The sequence below is a fragment of the Eleutherodactylus coqui genome, chromosome 12 (assembly GCF_035609145.1).
Source record: "Eleutherodactylus coqui strain aEleCoq1 chromosome 12, aEleCoq1.hap1, whole genome shotgun sequence".
Classification (NCBI taxonomy): Eukaryota; Metazoa; Chordata; class Amphibia; order Anura; family Eleutherodactylidae; genus Eleutherodactylus; species Eleutherodactylus coqui.
In genome coordinates, this window is record NC_089848.1 from 80,966,853 (window position 1) to 80,987,587 (window position 20,735).

Consider the following 20,735-nt stretch of genomic DNA (forward strand, 5'->3'; position numbering starts at 1 on the left):
TCTGCGTTGCTGATCCTCTTACCTCATCAGCTACATGATTGCTATCAGATAAACCTTTCCTTCCTATACAGAGCCGGGTCAAGGAGCTCCACGGAGGTGGCAGCCGCAAAGGCGTTCCTACTTGTAAAGCTTGAATTGGCGCAATAGGAAAGAAAGCGGAGAGATGTTTCATCAAAACAAGCTGCGAAACGGAACTGAGGTTATAAACACTCTGCAGAGCGCTAATGTGGCGGGCCAAAATGGAGAGCGTTTACAAGTTCAGGGTCATTTTCTGTTTATTTATGATCTCCATGGTGTCCAACCAGACAATGTCCCGGGGTCTGCGCCAACCAGCAATTGTGCGGCCATCAAAGAGTTATTCAGACGTCCTTCTGGGACTCTCAGCCACAGTATAGGAAGAACAGGGTCCGGTGACCCCTCTTCAGTAAAGTGTCAGGTGGCAGCTGAGAAAGGAAGGAGAAAAAAGGAGCAGGCTGCTCTTCCTAGAACAGTCTATGGGAGTTACATAAACCGGAGAGCTAATGTGTCTAGACTATAATGGCTCATTCGCACGGATGTAGGCGTATTTCGGCCCATGAATATGTGACAAAAGGCCCATTAAAAAAATGCGCAAAAGAGCCCATTATTTCTATGTGCAAATACACAGTGAATACATATGTGTTTATGCGCATTTGCTGCACATTCACTTCTATGTCCTATTTCGGTGCGTGATATGCACCAAAATGTGACCTGCTGAGTATATTTTTATGTGACCAAAAATCACATGAAAAATGTGCATAGGTGAATAACTTCTTTGGAAATCAGTGGGTTTCTTTAATGGCATACTACGTGTTTAAAAAATATGCACATATTTACGCTTGTGTGAATGAGCCCCTAATGTCTATAGTGGAGAAATCCCTATGAAGTGCTTATTAACGTGCAGAATTTTAATACCAAGAGGTGACTACTCCCTACTAATCCTCCTTGACCTCTCTGCTACATTTGACACTGTTGACCATGACCTCCTTCTCACTAAGCTCCGCACTATTGGCCTAAAGGACACTGCTCTCTCCTGGTTCTTCATCTACACCTCTGACCGCTCTTTCAGCAACTCCTTTGCTGGCTCTACCTCCTCATATTCCTCTCACTGTCTGGGTACCCCAGGGCTTGGCTCTTGGTCCCCCCTCTTCTCTATTCACGCAGCCCCTATTGGACAAACCATCCACAAATTTGTCCTCCAATAACATCTCTACGCTGACGACACCTAACTATACACCTCTTCCCGTGAGATCTCTGAACCATTCCTCCAAAATATCACCGACTGTCTGCTGTCTCTAATACTGTGTCTTCCCTTTTATCTCAAACGTAACCTCTCAAAAACTGACCTCAACTTTCCGCCTTACAACCGACCTCCCCTCAACATCTCCATTCCAGTGTCTGGCACCACCATAACCCCCAGAGAGCATTCTTGCTGCCTTGGGGGTTACGCTAGACTCTGACCTCTCCTTTACCCCCCACATCCATTCTCTGGCCCAAGCATGCCACATGTACCTCAGGAATATTGCTAAAATCCGTCCATTCCTCACCACGGATACGCTAAAAACACTTGTCGCCCTCATCCATTCCTAACTCGACTACTGCAACTCTCTATTCATTGGCCTTCCCCGCACCAGACTCTCCCCTCTCCAATCCATACTAAACGCGGCAGCCGTTTCTCAGATGTCTCTGCACTATGCCAGTCATTGCATTGGCTGCCCATCTACTGCAGAACAAAATTCAAACTCCTCACCCACAAAGCTCTGCATGGCGCCGTGCCACCGTACATCACTTCCCTCCTGTCCGTACATTACTCAGCCCACACACTCTGATCCGTTAACACACTGGGACTAAACACCCCTCTAATACAAACCTCTCATGCTCACCTCCAGGACTTCACCAGAGCAGCACCCATCCTCTGGAACGCTCTACCCCAAGGCACCCGGACAATTCCTGATTCACAAAATTTCAGACTCGCCTTAAAAAACACACCTCTTCAGGGAGGCATACCAAATCTCCTGACTTAGTTCCCTGCCCCTCCCTATGGCTCCCGACACCTTCCACCCTGCTTATGACATACGACCTCTACCCCTACACCTCTTTACCGCCCCACCCCGTTTGCTTCCTAATAATTGATTACCATATGTAACTCTCGTACTGCCTGTGTTCCCTCATGCCTCACCCCCCCTTGTACCTCCTGTATCACCCCCACCCCGTTGACTTCTTAAATTTTTTTGTTCTCCTTGTTCTAAAATTTGCAACTTTCTGCTTTTTCTGAAAATGGGCGGGGCCAGCGTGAACTGACAGAATTATGTATAATTTAAGCCAGAAACTGACATAAATGTTGCCAGATATAGGTTGAACCATATGTACATTTCCATGTACGCAGATGGAAGGGCTGAGATACACCTAATACATGAAGAGGCGTGAGTGTCGTGCAGGGGGAAATTATGCTAAGGGCTTATTCACATTTCTGTATATCAGCTGGATTTTCACGCCCCTGTCCCGCCCCTCCCATTGTAAACAGTGGCGAGGGGCGGAGGGGGGAGGGGCTCAGTGCACTGCCTCGGCCCGCCTCCTCCCCCTGCAGAAAGGGACACCATATATCGGCCGGGCATGAAAACCCCGACAGTATACGGACGTGTGACTAAGCCCTAAGGCCGACATTGGAAGTGCCGGATATATGCAAATTTTTTTTTTTCATGGATTCTTGAACCAGAATCACCCATTCAAGTCAAATGGTGCGCTAAAAAAAGAAATACACTCGCATAGTGTGCGAATACGTTCCATTTTCTTTTTCATGCACCTATTGATGTTAATGTGAGTTATACATGACATCAATTGGGCCTTTAGGGAGTTTATTCTAGATAAGGTACTCCAGGATATCGTCTGCACAGCGGCCCAGGGATAGTCAGACATCTAGTCGAAGAGAGGCTAACCTTATTTTAAAGGGGTTTATTAACCAATTGTATTCATATATATAATCCTATGGAGAGGTGATTGGACGGCGCCTTAATGTTGGTAGAAGTATCACTACATTAGGGTTCCTCGTCAACAAGACTGCAGGGAGGTCTCCCTGCAGCTCTATACAAACTGTGTGGGATTCGTAGAAACACCCAATTAGTCCCAGATATATATATATATATATATATATATATATATATATATATATATATATATATCTCACACTGTACTACCATGTTTCCCCGAAAATAAGACGCGTCTTATAATAATTTTTGCTCCCAAATATGCGCTACGTCTTATTTTCAGGGGGTGTCTTATTTCGCCACGGCAAATCCGTCTGTGGCCGCTAATCCCTCAATTGGCCAGCTTTGTGGACGAAATTTCTCAGAAATCTCGTCCACATGGGACAGCAAATCTGTCACGGCAAAGCTGGGAGAAGCGGCTGTTGTGGTGCGGATTCACCGGCCACAGAAACGGAAAAGCGTGTAGCCAGGTCGCTTCAAAATAAGCGGCTGAGTGCCGTGGGTTTTGTGGTTCAAAATATTTTTATTGGGTTTGCACACATGAACAATTTCGAGAGAATAACGTATTAATTTGATATACACATTGCTTCAATGGCTCTTGTGCATTTTGTCATAAATGTCGTTCAAATAACATTTCGTATAAACTAGCGAAAGAAATAACTAGATTAACATAGTGGAGATTAGTAGTGAAAGAAAAAGAGAAAGAAATAGATAATAGAGGACAGAGTGGGGGGGGGGGGGAAGATGGGTCAGTGGGGCAGGGTGAGGGAGGGGGGTGTGGAGCACTAATGGCCACACTAAAGCAACTTGTGTTAGTAATGTGTACCGTGCCGTGGGTTTTGAAGCAGCGCTTGTCACCTTGTCTCGCTGTTTATCGCTGTGGCCAAACTGCGAGATTTCTGCTGGAAATACGCTCTGAGAACCCAGCCTTAAGAATCACACACAGGTTGCCTGACTCACACACAGAGCCATAAAAAAATAAGGGCTGTAAAGTAACGTACCTGTCTGCAGACAGAAGTTCCTGTACCACTTGTAAGCAGGGATGGTATTGCAGCTTCCGGCCACCAGGGGGAGCTCATCACAGCAGACATGTACAGCAGGAACAGAACGTACAGTATGGACTTTTCCAGCCAGCAAGGGGAACTCATAACAGCACACTCGTACAGCACAGCAGGGACAGGATAACAGCAGACTGTCTGCAGATCTACCTATACATCTGGAGGTAGGAGACAACGGGGATGGCAGCATGGGACAGGCCTCTTGACTTGCCTGCACACTTTACCATGCCTTACTATCGGGTGGTGCCTTATATTTTGGACTTCTGCAAATTTCAGGGGGTGCCTTATTTTCAGGGGGTGCCTTATTTTCGGGGAAACATGGTATCTCTATCAACACTGAGGATCACAGGTTCAGCTTTCTATGTCTGATCTAGCACCATTCCAGTCCCATTGATGCTGCTGTACTTCTGTTATCCCAGTGAGTATGTTGTAACGTGATGTATTAATTTAATCTCAGCCAATCCCTTTAACCCCTTGAGTGGCGGGTTTCCTACCACCCTGTCGTGCCCACCAGGGCAGGTTTTTTAAAATGGTCTAATCATCGAATTTCAACTAATTTTGCAGTTGCGTCTCAAGAGCCATAACTTTTTCATTTTTCCATTGACATGACCATATAAGGGCTTGTTTTTTGCGGGACAAGTTGTGATTTTTTTAAACAGGGGGGAGGAAAAAAAGAAATGGGGAAAAAAGAAAGAGGGGCCATGTCATTAAGGGGTTAAATAATGTATTACCTTCCTTCTCTGGGTCATTACGACGCATGGATACCACATGTGTGATTTGTATTTTTCATTTTTTACAAAGTAAAGGGAGACAAGTGTTTTTATAATTTTTTTTTTTTTGTCCCTTTAGGGGACTTCCACAGGAACCCATCAGGACCCCCTGATCACATTCTGGGGGGCCGATGGTGACAGCCCTTTACATGCTGCAGTCACATAGACTGCAGCATGTAAAGGGTTAACACAGCAGAGATCGGAGGTTTTCTCTGATCTCTGCTGTAAGAGCTGAGACCTAGCTGTCCTCTGACAGCCAACCACCAGCTCTCCCTGCCACAGAGACCGTCGGCTTGCTTCTGACAAGTCGATGGTCTCTATGGCAACCTGTAAACAAAGCAGGAGACTTAGTAGCAGGAGATTGCCGGCAGATCGGCAATATCTTCTGCTGGTTTTTCAAAGTCCTTGCTTTGTTCTCTGTGGGACAGTGCAGGCAGAGCACAGTGCCACAGCTTGTGGCATTGTGCTCTGCAGCTCCCATAGTGATACATAGCCCGGAAATCTTCCGGGCTATATCACTATTGGCAGTGGAGCTCGTCCCGAAAAAATTTCCGGGCGTGCCACTCAAGGGGTTAATGTGTCCTGTTATTCATAACTGCAAGAAAGTCACCCAGAGCCTCAAACTCTGGTCGGCTCTTTCCTATTATTCTTCATCTTGTCCATGAAAAGAGAAGTTCCTACAATATGAGCACTTTAATACTTCATTTGTCAGACAATCACTTGTCCTAGAGACACAGAAGCAAGGAGAACACTATGCAGCTATCGTAGGAATGATAATGATAACATCCTAAACCATTCTGAGAGGGGTGGGATGTGTTTAGCGGCTCATAACTCATCCTGCTGGTAGAAAATGTGGATATTGTACATGTAAAGATAGTTAACTCTGTGCGTATCCCAGAAATGAGATATATAGATCTTTTATAGATCTTTTCTTTTTGTTTTTTTTATTAGCGAAATATTGCCACATGTGGCCAACAATTTACTTACTATAAGAAAATTATTTCTATAATGTAGAAGAATATAACTACTATAATACTGCCCCCTATGTACAAGAATATAACTGCTATAATACTGCTCCCTGCGTACAAGAATTTAACTACTATAGCACTGCCCCCTATGTACAAGAATATAACTACTATAATACTGCCCCCTATGTACAAGAATATAACTGCTATAATACTGCTCCCTGCGTACAAGAATTTAACTACTATAGCACTGCCCCCTATGTACAAGAATATAACTACTATAATACTGCTCCTATGTACAGGAATATAACTACTATAATACTGCCTCCTATGTACAAGAATATAACTACTATAACACTGCCCCCCTATGTACAAGAATATAACTACTATAACACTGCCCCCCTATGTACAAGAATATAACTACTATAATACTGCCCCCTATGTACAAGAATATAACTACTATAATACTGCCCCCTATGTACAAGAATATAACTACTATAATACTGCCCCCTATGTACAAGAATATAACTACTATAATACTGCCTCCTATGTACAAGAATATAACTACTACAATACTGCCCCCTATGTACAAGAATATAACTACTATAATACTGCCCCCTATGTACAAGAATATAACTACTATAATACTGCCCCCTATGTACAAGAATACAACTATAATAATAGTGCCCCCTACTGGGCAAAATAAATGGGTAGAATTCTGATTTAGTCATATCTTTTGTAGCAGTTTACTGTATATTTGCACAGTATCTATACATATTTTTTCTCATATTGCTGCAGCTCCAAAAGAGTACGTTTCTTGGTGGTTATTTATATTAGATGTAGCAGAGCTGAATTCGTCAATTAACAGGGGCTGTATAATTTGTGCTTTGTTCAGTACTCCTTAAATTTAATGGATATTCCCAAAGAATTGACGCTATCGCTTTATGATCCCACCTCTGGGTCCCCCACCTATCATGAGAATTAAAGTCCTGCAGCGCTGATTTAGAGCCCTTTCAGTGTCTTTCCCTGCACAGTGATGTTAACCCCCCCTGCTGGCTGTGCCGAGTACTGCCACCGACATTAGTCTCTTGAATGGTGTCTTACACATTGCGTAGGCATGGTGCCGCTGTACAGAGGTGGACTATATAGGGGTTTCCCCAATGTCTCAGAACAGGTGAAGGTCTGGGGCGGTGAACCCCCACCGATCATTAAGTAATACCGTCCTATGTAAAACCAGAGGCAAAATATTTTGATATCCCCAATAGTAACTCGACTATGCTTCCGTACATAACCATACATAATACTACATCTATGTGACCAGCTGAGCTCTGCTACATCTTCACTAATTACTCCAGCGCTGACAGACGGCCTAGGTTATGCTAATGTAGCGTGCTCTATTATACTGCATTATGGGTTTACACCTCTGTGCACAGCAGCCAAACCCATCACCTCTACCTATTAGTAACCGTGAACTCCCAGCCGCACCGCTGCCAAAATCTGCAAAACATCACTGCCGTTAACCTGCTCATAAAATCCACGATTTCTGTAAATCTTGAGTCTCCGTAGCCCGGGGGATGGGAGTCAGCCCGTGTCACTGTTTCCAGACAGAAATGGTGCAGGTTCATAAAAGACGGGCGGATTATTGTTAATTGTTTGACTTGTTTGCTCTCCCCCTGCAGTGCTCCGACTATGACCTGGATTTTGGCACAGAGTGCTTGCATTTGGCCCTGGCCTACAGTAAGACAAGGGCTAAACTTCTGGAAGGACCCCCTGACTTGTGGAAGGTAAATAAGACATTGCCACACGTTATCTCATGTCGAAAGTTTACATAACACTTGGATCTTGGAAATGCGCAAGTGAGACGGTGTAACCCGGACCCCCCCACATTCATGTGCGCACCCTTCACATGTCACCCCCTCGGTAGGAGAGTTGTACAGGCTACAGGGGGTTGTTTGGTCTCTAAGTACTGCATATTGGGAAGTTGCGCAAGTCGTGGAGAGAGTCTTGGTTTACAGGGGACAACTGTTGCTTGAGTTGTCGCTACAGCGGCTTCCTGCAAAATTTATTTGCCAGTTGTTGAAAAAACGGCCTTTTTACACCAGACGATTGACTAGCGAATGACTTCTCGCTCGTCACCCTGTTGGTGGCCATGTTTACATGGAACAACTGTCACATTCGCTCAAGTAAAGGATTATTAGCACGGCCCTCGGCAGGGCGCAGAGAGAAAAATCGCTGCGTTGCCACTTCGTTTTAGCTCACCCAAACGAATCTACTAGCGAGCGAATTCTCGCTCCGTGTGAACAGGAGGCGCTCAGATGTTGAACAACTGCCTGTTTGCAGTGAATAGAGGCGCCTGTCCCGAAGAGATCTCCGTGGCGCTCCACCTCCAATCACTGAACCAATATTACTCCTGTGTGAAAGGTACCTTGAAGGCACTCTAAAAAATCGCTAGATCATTCGTTCCAATTTGAATGATAACTGTACAGTTGAAAAACAGCCAATGATTGAAGGATGAATGATAATTCATTTGCTTATCATTCATTTCATTTAGACATGAAAATCATCATTGACTCCTTCACTTATCGTTCTGATTAAATACCGGTCATTCACGCACTAAATCGTTCACGTTCGCTGTATAAGTGAATGAGAATCATTTATCTGCCTGTGTAAATGGGCTGCATGAGCGAATTATTTTTCCGTCTAAAAGGACCTTTTGAAGGTCCTTTTAGATCTGCTGAGTTTAGAGATGAGCGAGCACCCAAATGCTCGGGTCTGCGTTATTCAAGTCGAGCTTTTCATAAAATTCGAGAGCTCTACTCGAGTAACGAACCCCGTTGACTACAATGGGAGACTCGAGCATTTTCGTATGTGGGCTGCCGGGTCCCGAGCTTTTTTTTGGGGGGGTTCATTTTTCCATGCCTGCCCCTCTTACCTGTTTGCCAGTCACACTCTGGTGGTCTCCCGTGTATTCAAGCCACTACCATGCAGTTCAGCCCCGTCTCATACTTATCAGCCACCACCTTGAGGCTCAGATTTTTTACTTTGTTTCACATCAATCCCAAGATGCATCAGCACAGCATTAGCTAGAGTCTATACCATTTTTGCAATACAGTTTAATTATCATTACTTTGTATATACACTTAAATAAGCTACCGACCATAAGTATGCAGTCGGAAGGATGAGCTATAATCTCCTCTATTATAACTGTGTGACTGCAGCAGTGTCCTCATCAGCAGTAACTGTGATAGGAATGTCTGTGCCCCCCTGTAAGCAGTTTCTCCATGTAACTGCATCACACAGACCGAGAATCTGACTAGAAAATGATAACATAGCATTAGAGATGAGCGAGCATACTCGGTGAGGCGATTTACTCGAGAGAGCATTGCCTTTTTCGAGTAACTGCTGGCTCGTCCCTGATGATTCGGGGGGGGGGGGGAGCAGGGGGGAGAGTGAGAGAGATCTCTCTCTCCCTCCCGATCGCCTCCGCAAACCCCTGCCCCCCCTCACACCCCGAATTTTCAGGGAGGAGCCAGCAGTTACTCGAAAAAGGCGATGCTCTCTTAAGTAAATCGCCTTACGGAGTATGCTCGCTCATCTCTACATAGCACCCAAGTAGATCTGAGTTGGTCGGAGTTGAGATCACATGACAGTCTGAGGAAAGAGGCCAGACGTTTCAGACAGAAAGGAATAACTAACAAAGGCAACACCAGCTCACTTACATTACTGAATTAAAGTCATACGTAACCCCTTGAATAATTTTATCTTCCGCTTGAAAAGTGAAAATGAAGAATTTTCAAAATCAAAGCAAGTTCCCCCTAGTGGTGACTGCAGGCATCCAGAAGATTATACTGTAACGTGATGCTTCTTTATTTCTATGCAGGGGATTTGGAGCTCTGTATCAGAAAAGCTAAGCGGGGTGTGTCTTTGTTTGCCCCAGTTTTCTTGTCTGGGGTGATGGCAGATGGCGCCTCAAGCTGCAGCATGCCACTTAGTGTGGTACTGCTGCCAGGTTCTCAATTACCAGCCTGCCATCCACATTGGCTCCATGTAGATCCTGTGTGCAGCCGTGACTCACACATACACAGACTACATGGTAACAGACCAAGATATACATTCCACTTACATTCACACTGCAGGGATTATGCTTTATAATCCAAGAGCAAATAAAGAAAGGCGTCCTCGATTTGTGCGTTTTATTCTTAGACTTTTCACAGCTGAGACTTTGTTACAGTAGTATCAAGTCTATACAGTCTGCTGCACTGGTAAACTGGCTTCAGCTCAGATAGGGCGTATGGTGGTCTTAAGGCCCCTTTATACAGGTCTGTTGTCTGCCAGTTAACAAGTGCCGATCTACAAATAGCATGTTGATTCGCATACGGCGGGATCTGTAGAATGGGGATGAGCGATAGTTAACCCCTTAATGCTCCATGACGAACAGTTATGTCATGGAGATTCGGAGGTTCGGGGTTTGTATGATGTGGGGAATCGGGAGCTGGCTGTTTTTTTTACAGCTGCCCCTGCCCCCGACAGGTGCGATCCGCACTCCCGCTGACCACAGCTGTTAACCCTTTAATTGCCACATTTAAATGCCCTGATCGAAGTTCTGGGGTGCCGTTCGGTTGCCGTCGCAGTCACTTCTGAAAGCCCCCAGGGCTGCCATTGCAGATTGTCTATCAAGCCAAGCCTTGGGGGATGAGTCACATTGAAGAAAAAGACGAAATAAAAAACATCAGTACTCACCTCCCCGCTGCCGCACTGCTTCCGCCACCGCTGCCATTCTCCGGTGCTTTGTTTACTTGGTTTCCAGTGTTTACGCACATGACCACTGTAACCAATAGGAGGCCCAACGGGGATGTCATCAGTGACATCCTATAAGCCGGCTGTAATGTAGAAGCCTGCATGATGGGTTTACAGGATGTTACCAGGCCAGAAGACCTGGTAACGTCACCTATGAAATGCCGTGATGGCGCATCAGCGCCGCGATGAGTATATTCATTTTCTTCACCTTTGGGCACGGGGGACCCAAACTAACTCAGAAAACCCCTCTTAATATGATCATGATTATATAGATGATTCCTAATTGTGAGCCGGAGAAGCGGACATGAAGCTGTAAGGCACAGGAGAGGCTGGAGGCTGTGCTCTGTGCAGGAGAGGAGGAGATGCATCTTCTGCCAATTATTTAAGGTGGCGGTACACGGCAAAACTATTGTCCGATTTAGTTGGTCGTAAGTGACAATCGTTCCATGAAAACGGATGGTGAGCGAGAATTGGTTTACTGGTCGTTTTTTGTTTCCGCTCAGCTAAAAACAGTCGCTGGTCGATTATTGGCGGATTGAAAAGGTAATCGCTGTTTTTCAGCAACTAACCAACAACTTTGCAGGGAGGTGCGCGCTTGTTCGGTATGTGACTTCCACCGAACACTGATTGGCTCCCGCCTTCTTTTGATCATTTTGCCTCCCGCTTAACGCTCCTGGCTTCTCGACTGAACAGTCTTTGAAAGGGCTCTCGCTGCTAAGTCTCTGGCTGCTCCGTGTAAATGCGCCTGATGTTTCGTTCAGCAGACATGAAATTGAACAACAATCGCTCTGTGTAAAAGCGCACAGATAGTCATTTGTATGGTTTAGTGACTATTTAGAGTGACTATTCAGATGATTGTTGTCCCGTGTTGAATGCATGCAGCGACTGAACGTACCGTTCCGTGTAAACAGGCAGTCATTCGCTTATGAACGACTGCCTGTTTACTGTGAATGGAGGCCGGTGGGTCAGAACGATCCCCGGCCCCCTCCGCCTCCATTCAGACAGCGATGCCCGATTTTGTGTAACTGCACAGCAATGACTATCACTGGGATGTACTGTCCGGCGTTGCCCAACAGATAGTCCGGTGTAAAGGCACCCTAAAGCCACCTTTTACATTATCTGTAAGAAACTGGAAGCAACCTGGAGGAAATTCACTGACAACAGCAGAGTACAGTGCCTTATGCGAGTACCGGCCCGCTCGTCTCAATAGATTCGGGTGCTGGCGGGGGGCAGGGAGCGGCGGGGGAGAGCGGGGAGGAATGGGGGGAAGATCTCTCTCTCCCTCTCTCCTCCCCCCTGCTCCCCCCTGCTCTCCCCTGCTCCCTCCTGCTCACTCCTGCAACTCACCCCTCTCCCCCGCAGGAACCCGAATCTTTAGAGACGAGTGGGCAGGTACTCGCATAAGGCACTACTCGCTCGAGTAGTTTGCCTTAGCGAGTATGCTCGCTCATCTCTAGTTGGCACCCAATAACCTGGGTAATTGCCATGTGACGGCCCAGACACCTTCTACCTGGTGGTTTATTAGCCAGAGACCTAGAAGATATCAGTGATGTAAGATACCATCTCAGTATAAGTGAGGATTAACAGCGAAGTTTTCCTTTTAAGGTTTCCATTAACCCATTAGGTGAAGTAAAGGAGAAAACCAGCAGTACAAATACTCCGGCTAAATCAGAAACAGTCTAGCGGTTTAATAGCGCCCCCAGAAGAGCAGCTTAGCAGGAACTTTTTGGCACATAATTGAAAATATGCTTCCTCTGAAAATCTGGTAGATGCGTTACACAGGACGTTCTGCACATAGCAGGGCTGTCTCTTCATCCCTTTATTAAGTGCTCACAAAACCCAAAGTTTTTGGAACTGAAAATTTAGGATTTTACGAGACAGCAGATGGGATAAATGATTGGTTAAAGGCGTTCACGATAGAAAGTGTGGCTGTCCTGACTCTAATCCTTCCTGTCCCGTTGCTAATACTGTTAATTTATGCTCCAGGTGACCTATAAACGGGATTTATATGCAGCTGAGTCAATCATTAAAGGTAAGTGTAGAACTTCTCTCACTGCATGCTGTTAACAGACTAGAGCCTTTTTAATTAACCCTTCAAAGGACTTTTGTTTCAAAACACTAATGAATTGTAAATCAAACCCATGAGAAGATGCTGTATACATATTCTTGTACATACGGGGCAGTATTGTAGTAATTATATTCTTGTGCATAGGAGCAGTATTATAGTAGTTATATATATATATAGGGGTCAGTATTATAGTAGTTATATTCTTGTACATAGGGGGTAGTATTATAGTAGTTATATTCTTGTACATAGGGGCAGTATTATAGTAGTTATATCCTTGTACATAGGAGCAGTATTATAGTAGTTATATTCTTGTACATAGGAGCAGTATTATAGTAGTTATATTCTTGTACATAGGGGCAGTATTATAGTAGTTATATTCTTGTACATAGGGGTCAGTATTATAGTAGTTATATTCTTGTAGATAGGGGGCAGTATTATAGTAGTTATATTCTTGTGCATAGGGGGCAGTATTATAGTAGTTATATTCTTGTACATAGGGGGCAGTATTATAGTAGTTATATTCTTGTACATAGGGGGCAGTATTATAGTAGTTATATTCTTGTACATAGGGGGCAGTATTATAGTAGTTATATTCTTGTACATAGGGGCAGTATTATAGTAGTTATATTCTTGTACATAGGAGGCAGTATTATAGTAGTTATATTCTTGTACATAAGGAGCAGTATTATAGTGGTTATATTCTTGTACATAGGGGGCAGTATTATAGTAGTTATATTCTTGTACATAAGAGGCAGTATTATAGTGGTTATATTCTTGTACATAGGGGGCAGTATTATAGTAGTTATATTCTTGTGCATAGGAGCAGTATTATAGTAGTTATATTCTTGTACATAGGGGGCAGTATTATAGTAGTTATATTCTTGTACATAGGGGCAGTATTATAGTAGTTATATTCTTGTACATAGGGGCAGTATTATAGTAGTAATATTCTTGTACATAGGAGGCAGTATTATAGTAGTTATATTCTTGTATATAGGAGGCAGTATTATAGTAGTCATATTCTTGTACATAGGGGGCAGTATTATAGTAGTTATATTCTTGTATATAGGAGGCAGTATTATAGTAGTTATATTCTTGTACAATAGGGGGCAGTATTATAGTAGTTATATTCTTGTACATAGGGAGCAGTATTATAGTAGTTATATTCTTGTACATAGGGGGCAGTATTATAGTAGTTATATTCTTGTACATAGGTGGCTATTATATCAGTTGTGCGTTTTTTTTTTAACTTTTGATTATTTAACTTCAGCAACTCTTAAATAAACTTTATTTTTCTTTCTGTTTTCTTTTATTGGGTTTTTACTTCTAGTCGTTGGTCTCCAGCGGTTCGGCCTTGACCTCTGCCTTGTGCAACTAATCCGTGACATGGAATGTCTGGTCCTTTGGCAGAGCCTAATTCTTTTTTACACTTCGACAAGCTTTTGTTTTCACGTTTGCCGGTTATTTGCAGGATTTCTGATGACTTCAGATTTTTCTTTGAATCCTTGCAAAATGTATATTTTTTTCCATGACTGAGATGCAGCATCTGGAGGGGTTTGGCTTTTAGTGCTTTTACATTTTTTTGAATGCATGCTTTGATGGTTCCTCTTCCTGAAGGAGGATATTATGGGTTGCAGGTCAAAGATGAAATATCAAAGTACAATAAGTCGAGAAACATGAAGTGATTTCTTTGCTTTATTTTTAATCTAACCATCAACATAGGTCAATTTTTTCCACTGTGCTTTCTTTTACTTCTTTTTGAAGTTTTTAGACTTAACTGGTGTGAAGAGTGACTTGTTTGCGGTTGTTTATAAACCAAGTTTTAGTCTACATTACACCATTTATATTGACTTAAAACATTGAGTCACTTTGCCATTACTCTGATCTACATCACTTTTCCTTAGTGATGCATCTTCTACTCTAGTCACATCCAGAGCAGCATTCTCAATTCTGCTGTTACATTCTATTTGCTACCTAAACCCAGAGCAGCATTCACTGTTCAGCTGTTACTGTATTCACAGTTCTGCTGTTACATTTTGTCTTCTGCTCATTCACAACCAGAGATGTCGTTACAAATCTCCTGTTAAATCAGGTCCGCTACTCGGTAACCTTCAGAGCTGGATTCATGATTCTGTAATTACATCATGTCTGCTATACAGTTAGGTCACTCCCACACATGCGTGTGTAAAAATGCAGCATTTTTCAACGCAGCCTTTACTTCGTTTACTTTTTTAATGTAGGTCAGTAAATGAAATGCACAATACCAGCATTGCCCTTTTTTCGTACTCCAAAACGGTACCAATAGCATCTACAGCAATGGATAGTGAGGTGATTGGCAAACAGCCTCCAGGTGGGTGGAGGAGTCAGGACGTCCCGCAAAATTCGAGCTTTTACACAAAGATCTTTTACTTTCTGAAAGTCGTAAGCAAAAAGAAAAAAAACTATAAAAAATTTGGTCTTCTAGTGATCCTACTGACCCATAGAATAAAGGTATCCTGTCACTTTTGCCACAGTGTGTACACTGTAAAAATAAGCCCCCCCCCACTCACCCACGGCGCCCCCTGAATCTTTTCGCCCGAGTACGGAAGTACTCGAAAATCGCAGTACTCGGGCGAAAAAGGGGCGTGGCCGAGTACGCTCGCTCATCTCTACTCTTAATATATTCTTCTACAAGTGATGTTTTTGGACAGGTTTGTACGTGCTGCAGAGGAAGAGTGTGAAGTGTTGGGGAAGTCTGTCGAAGTGCCGGGTGACCTTTCTCTGAGCACGAAGAGACATGGAGTTCACTTAATGACAGCGGGAGTCGGAGACGTACACTGAGCCCAGTGACAGTTAATTTGTCAGCGACTCGTCAGCTCCTTCTCACGCTTACTTGGTTTGCTATAAGCTTGAAAGATCGACATAATTCTATTTTTTTTACCTACAGCAGAGAGTGGGATATAATCGGTAAAGGTATTCTAGCTCCTATTTGGTTAGCAGATTAAGTGCATTGCACTCGTTCACGCTGGATTTAATTTAACCTGTGAGGTAGAGAGCAGCAAAAACTGTTTTCTGTCACTGTGCCACATATCGGGGTCTTATCAGTCAAAGATTTCTCCAAGCAGGCTTCATATATGGTAGCCACAAAGCCTGCATTGCTTGCACAGATGAGATAATTACCAATACACTGCTCATCCTGAGCTGTCATGTTCATGGATTGAATGGCAAAAGTTGTGTGACCCACAGGCAGAGCAGTAGGAAGAAAGAGTTGTGGTGAGATCCATCCTCTTCCCTAACATGTACAGCCTGGGCACAGAAGCTGTGCCAACATGATCACCAGCTAGAATGTGATTGATTGATTTTAATAACCTGGATTAAAGGAAGTTCTGATTCTGGCCTGGGCTAATGGCAAAATACTAATAGCTCTGGGGCCAATAAAAAGCATAAAAGTCCACTAATGAGACTAAAATAGAAAAATATGAGGGTGATGTCTCCAATAGAAGTCTATAGAGAGAGGATGAAAGTGAGAAAGAGGAAGGGACTCGCACAGATGTAGCTGCAGCAGCTCACTGGTAAGTGATTTACAGGTACTGACGTGACATCTACACTGCTCAGTAGTGATGTAGTGGCCTCTGTAGTACATTCAGTGGAATTACAGCAACATAGAGAGTTAGGGAGCAGAATCTGCAGTTTTCTCCATATGCAGTCTATAGAAGACACTATAGCAGCTGTCTCCTCCCACCTACTTAGAGAGAACTGTGAATTGGAGATGGCAGAGGGGAAAACTGGTGATAAATGCAGGGCACAAGTCATGTAATGCTCAGAAATAGTACTAGCTGTTGTGTGTACACGAAGAATTAATCTAATAGTCATCTGAAAGTGCAGGTATGCTTTAAGGCAAAAATTGGCTCGGTCCTTTTTAAAAGGTTAAATCTGCATAATGATATAGCGGTAAAATTTATCATCAGTGGAATTTTTGGATGCCGGTCATCTGGCAGCTTTCTTTCCCTTCTGTAGTTTAAAGAGACTCTGCCATCTACTTTTAGTCCTATGAGCTAAGTTTTTATGGACTCAAAGTAAGTGACCCACTCTGTCCAGGGATATAAGGGTTATATATGCCCCAGTGACAGCGCTGAAAGCTGCCGCTCAATGCATTCAGCAGCAGTTTTGAGTGTGGACATCGGTAGAACGACGGGGAAGGTGAGTATACTAAGGTAAGGCCACTCTCACACGTGCTTTTTACTGCGATTACCGCAGCGTTTTGAAAGTCGTGGTACAACGCTCCCATTGATTTCAATGGGGCCTTACAGACCCGTGCTTGAACGCAGCGTTTTCTAGCGCCGGGATTTTCGAGCGCTTTCTGCTTTATTGTGGTGCATTTTTCCGTTTTTAACGCACCTCATCACACATCACAATGATTGGATGCGGTAAAAAGTGCGATAAATGCAGTAATCTGCATTCAAAAAAGGTGGTAAAAGTCGCAGCAAAACACCGTGATTAAAAAAGCGTGGTGTTTTTGCCAAGTGTGAGAGTGGCATGATACTTACATCCTCGGACTCAACGGGTCACCTACATTTAGCCCTTAACCATAGCTTATAGGGATAAAAGTAGGTGATACTGTCTTTAAAATCCAACAAATTGATCACATGTACCATGTTTTAAACGCAAAGACCACTTCTCAATAAAACAATCTCCATGTATAAAATGCACACAGCAACTACTTTCAACCCCATTTAAAATTGTCAGGTTTTACTTTTTATTATACCGGTATCCACTCTGGGTCCAGACACTGAATGGAGCAGCTTCCTCTCTCATAGCAGGAAATCCCAGCAAACACAAAAGCATCATCAAGCTTTCTGACAATCACTTATTCACTTTCAGTCCTATATATATTTCTGTTTAGAACAATTTCCCCATTGAAAGCCATTTTGACTGAAGCCTAGCCCAACTAGTACTTGCATAGCTCAATAGACTCAATTATTAGCCGATTTTTGGAAAATGGCCAACAATTCAAGGCATATTCTTGAAATCTTCTGCTTTTTTTTGTTTTCCTTATCAGAGAAGTCTCATAATTGGTTTCTCTGTTGAGTCTTCTGCTTTTGGTGTGGTTGAATTCCAGGTCACTCTGCCAAAGTTTCAGATGGTCTGATTTATTGGATGTCAAATCAAAAGACTTTTCCTGTATATACATATATCAAGACACAACATTTGTAACCGTCTCGTCCAATTCCCTCTCTCATTTGCATGAAGTGCCCTTGGCAGAGCAAGTTGATTGACAGAAGATTCAGGTTCTACACCGTAGAACCCTTGAGGGCATCTGTTGGTTTATGTCACTTTCGTAATCCTTAAGGATGGGAAATAAAGGTTCAGAGAAAGTGAATGTTTAGCACAGGTGTCTGAGGCTCCTGGCAGTAGAATCAAGATGGCTTCTTCCTGTATAATTTCCCCGGTTTGAAAGTGGTTAGAAGTAGGATTTTGTTTGCACTGTATATTCTTTCTGTTGAACACCTAGACCTGGTGGACTTTTGGCACAATTATTGCTCTACTTCCTAATAGTTATTTGAAAAGGAGACACATTTCTAGGTGCTTCAAATGAACTTCCAAATGGTGGAGACTCCCATAAAACAATGTTGAAGGGTTTTCCAATTTTATACAAGAATGTATAGAAAGGTTAGTAGTAGAGATGAGCGAGTATATTTGCTAAGGCACATTACTCGAGTAGTGCCTTAGCAGAGTATCTCCCCGCTCGTCTCTAAAGATTCAGGGGCCGTCGGGGAGCGGTGGGGGAGAGCGGGGAGGAGCGGAGGGGAGATCTCTCTCTCCCGCTCTCCCCCCCCCCCCCCGCTTTAGAGACGATCGGGCAGATACTCGGCTAAGGCACTACTCGCTTGAGTAATGTGCCTTAACGAGTATACTCGCTCATCTCTAGTTAGTAGTGTAGTTCCATTACATGGCCAAAAGTAAGCAGACTGCTGACCATCACACCTCTTTGTAACATAGTATGTAAGGCCGAAAAAAGTACACATGTGTATCCAGTTCAGCTTATTTTCCCACCAATGTTGATCCAGAGGAAGGCAAAAAAAGCCCAATGAGGTAGAAGCCAATTTTCCCCATTTTAAGGGAAAATTCCTTCCTGACTCCAATCTAGCAATCGGATTAGTCCCTTTTTGCAGCTAAAACGGCCTCAACTAATCTGGGAAGGGTTTACACAAGATTCTGGAATATCGGTGGGAATTAGTGTCACATCTATTTAGATTAGTCACTGTTTTTGGGGGAGAAGATCAAGTTTCTTCATACCATGCTTATCAGCCCCTAGAGCTTGCTTAGTGCACAGGGGCAGAGTCATGGTGGATCAGAAAGGGATCTTCTTCGCACTGTTACCACAAAGGTGGAACTGACTGTTGTGTATAATATCTTTGTGTGTTGCAGCATTCACATTACCCTTCACTACAGAAGTATGAGCCTCGTGTGATGCAGAGCATTAAGGCAGCAGAAATGCAGTCCTAAACTCTCGCTCATGACCTGACTCTTGCGGGTTCAATCCCCGCTTGGGTCAGTTAGCCGGCTCAAGGTTGACTCAGCCTTCCAAGGTCTGTAAAATGAGTACCCAGTAAAGATGACTGGGGAATGCAATGGCAAACCACGCTGCAAAAACGGTCTGCACAAAAAACGTAATAATGTGACGTCATCCTAGCAGTCAGTCATGACTCGGTGCTTGTACCGGGGACTTTACCTTCACTACAGAAAATTGACCAAACAGCTACATACCATTCCTTTTCCACCACATTTTATAGTAGGCACTATGCCTTTTGTTAACGCTTCCTGGACATTGTTAAAATCGGATTCATCCATCAGATAACCAAATAGTGAGAGATGATTCATCACTCCAGAGAAAACCTTTCCACTGCCCCCAGTGATGACATGCTTTACATGACTCCAGCCAACACTTGGCATTGTGCATGATATCACCAATATCCCCAATGGAGCTCGCAGCTCCACTCGAACTCTTCTTCACTATAGGGGATGCAGTGAGGAGAAGAGGGGAACACGTGATTCATCGATCGACCTATGGATAGATAGTAAAAGATGTTCTTGGTGCAATCCCTTTAAGGAACTACTACTTATGCCCGGAGAAATATTTCCAGTTTTGTTACTTTGGTGTCATCACACATCACATTGTCTTTATTTTGTATCCGTAAATTATATCCTGCCCAAGAGATTTGCTATAAAAATTACATGATATGAAGTACAGAGAACATCCTGTCAGGATTACCTGTGTCTATTCAGCTAAGAATGTAGGATTCAGCCAAATCTTCTGACTGGAGATTAAGTATTATGTGGACACACACCTCTTGTGTAATTGGTTATCCATTATGGTGTGTAAAGCTCTGTACAAAAAATGCTCGATTGCTATATTCCCTTTTTTCTCAATGGATTTTAAGGTGCAGGTATAGGTAAAGACAGGCAGTTCTTTAAAAGGCAACACCAAGTTTAAGGTCGCTGCTGACATGTCACTGTTATTTGTCAGAAGATGCCATCTAAGGTCTCTATAAACATTTGGGTTGTGGTATAGCGATGCTGAATTCAGGATACAATGCAGCAGATGGAGTAACAAAAGCTTACAATGTTTATTTGTAGCACAGAAATGGAATTGAACAATAGTGCAAGAATGATGAGTATGCAGTGTAACTTTAGTTCCGAGGGCCTAAGCACTATCTACTCCTAATTAAATGTAGGAATGACCATACTTGGTGAACAATCCGTAGAAACATTGGAGACTTGCAAACAACATCAGTCTTGCAACTATCAGTCTTGTATCACCCATTATATAGATCAGTGTTTCTGAACTCCAGTCCTCAGGGCCCCCAACAGGTGATGTAATTTTCTTTGCCACAGGTGTTCTTACTGTAGGATATCTTGAAAACCGTTGGGGTCCCTGAGGACTGGAGTTGAGAAACACTGATTTATAGGTCACAAATTATGGTACACAGTTTCTCGTTAAGGGTTAACACTCTAGTGCGATCAAGCAGTCTAATAGAAATGTACATTATAGAATAGCAATATCTCAATCTGTAATTTGGGCTCAATCAACAGCG

At 43.5% G+C, this 20,735-nt stretch overlaps 1 protein-coding gene across 4 annotated transcripts in view; it reads left to right on the forward strand.

Annotated features, from left to right (window-relative positions):
- The window catches only part of CRPPA (CDP-L-ribitol pyrophosphorylase A), a 154,631-nt gene that overhangs the window by 52,312 nt on the left and 81,584 nt on the right, over nucleotides 1–20,735 (forward strand). For all 4 annotated transcript variants that reach the window (XM_066585687.1, XM_066585688.1, XM_066585690.1 and 1 more), the window contains 2 exons: nucleotides 7,475–7,579; nucleotides 12,579–12,624. In XM_066585687.1, coding sequence (XP_066441784.1) covers nucleotides 7,475–7,579; nucleotides 12,579–12,624 — 151 coding nt within the window. The remainder of the gene's footprint in view (nucleotides 1–7,474; nucleotides 7,580–12,578; nucleotides 12,625–20,735) is intronic.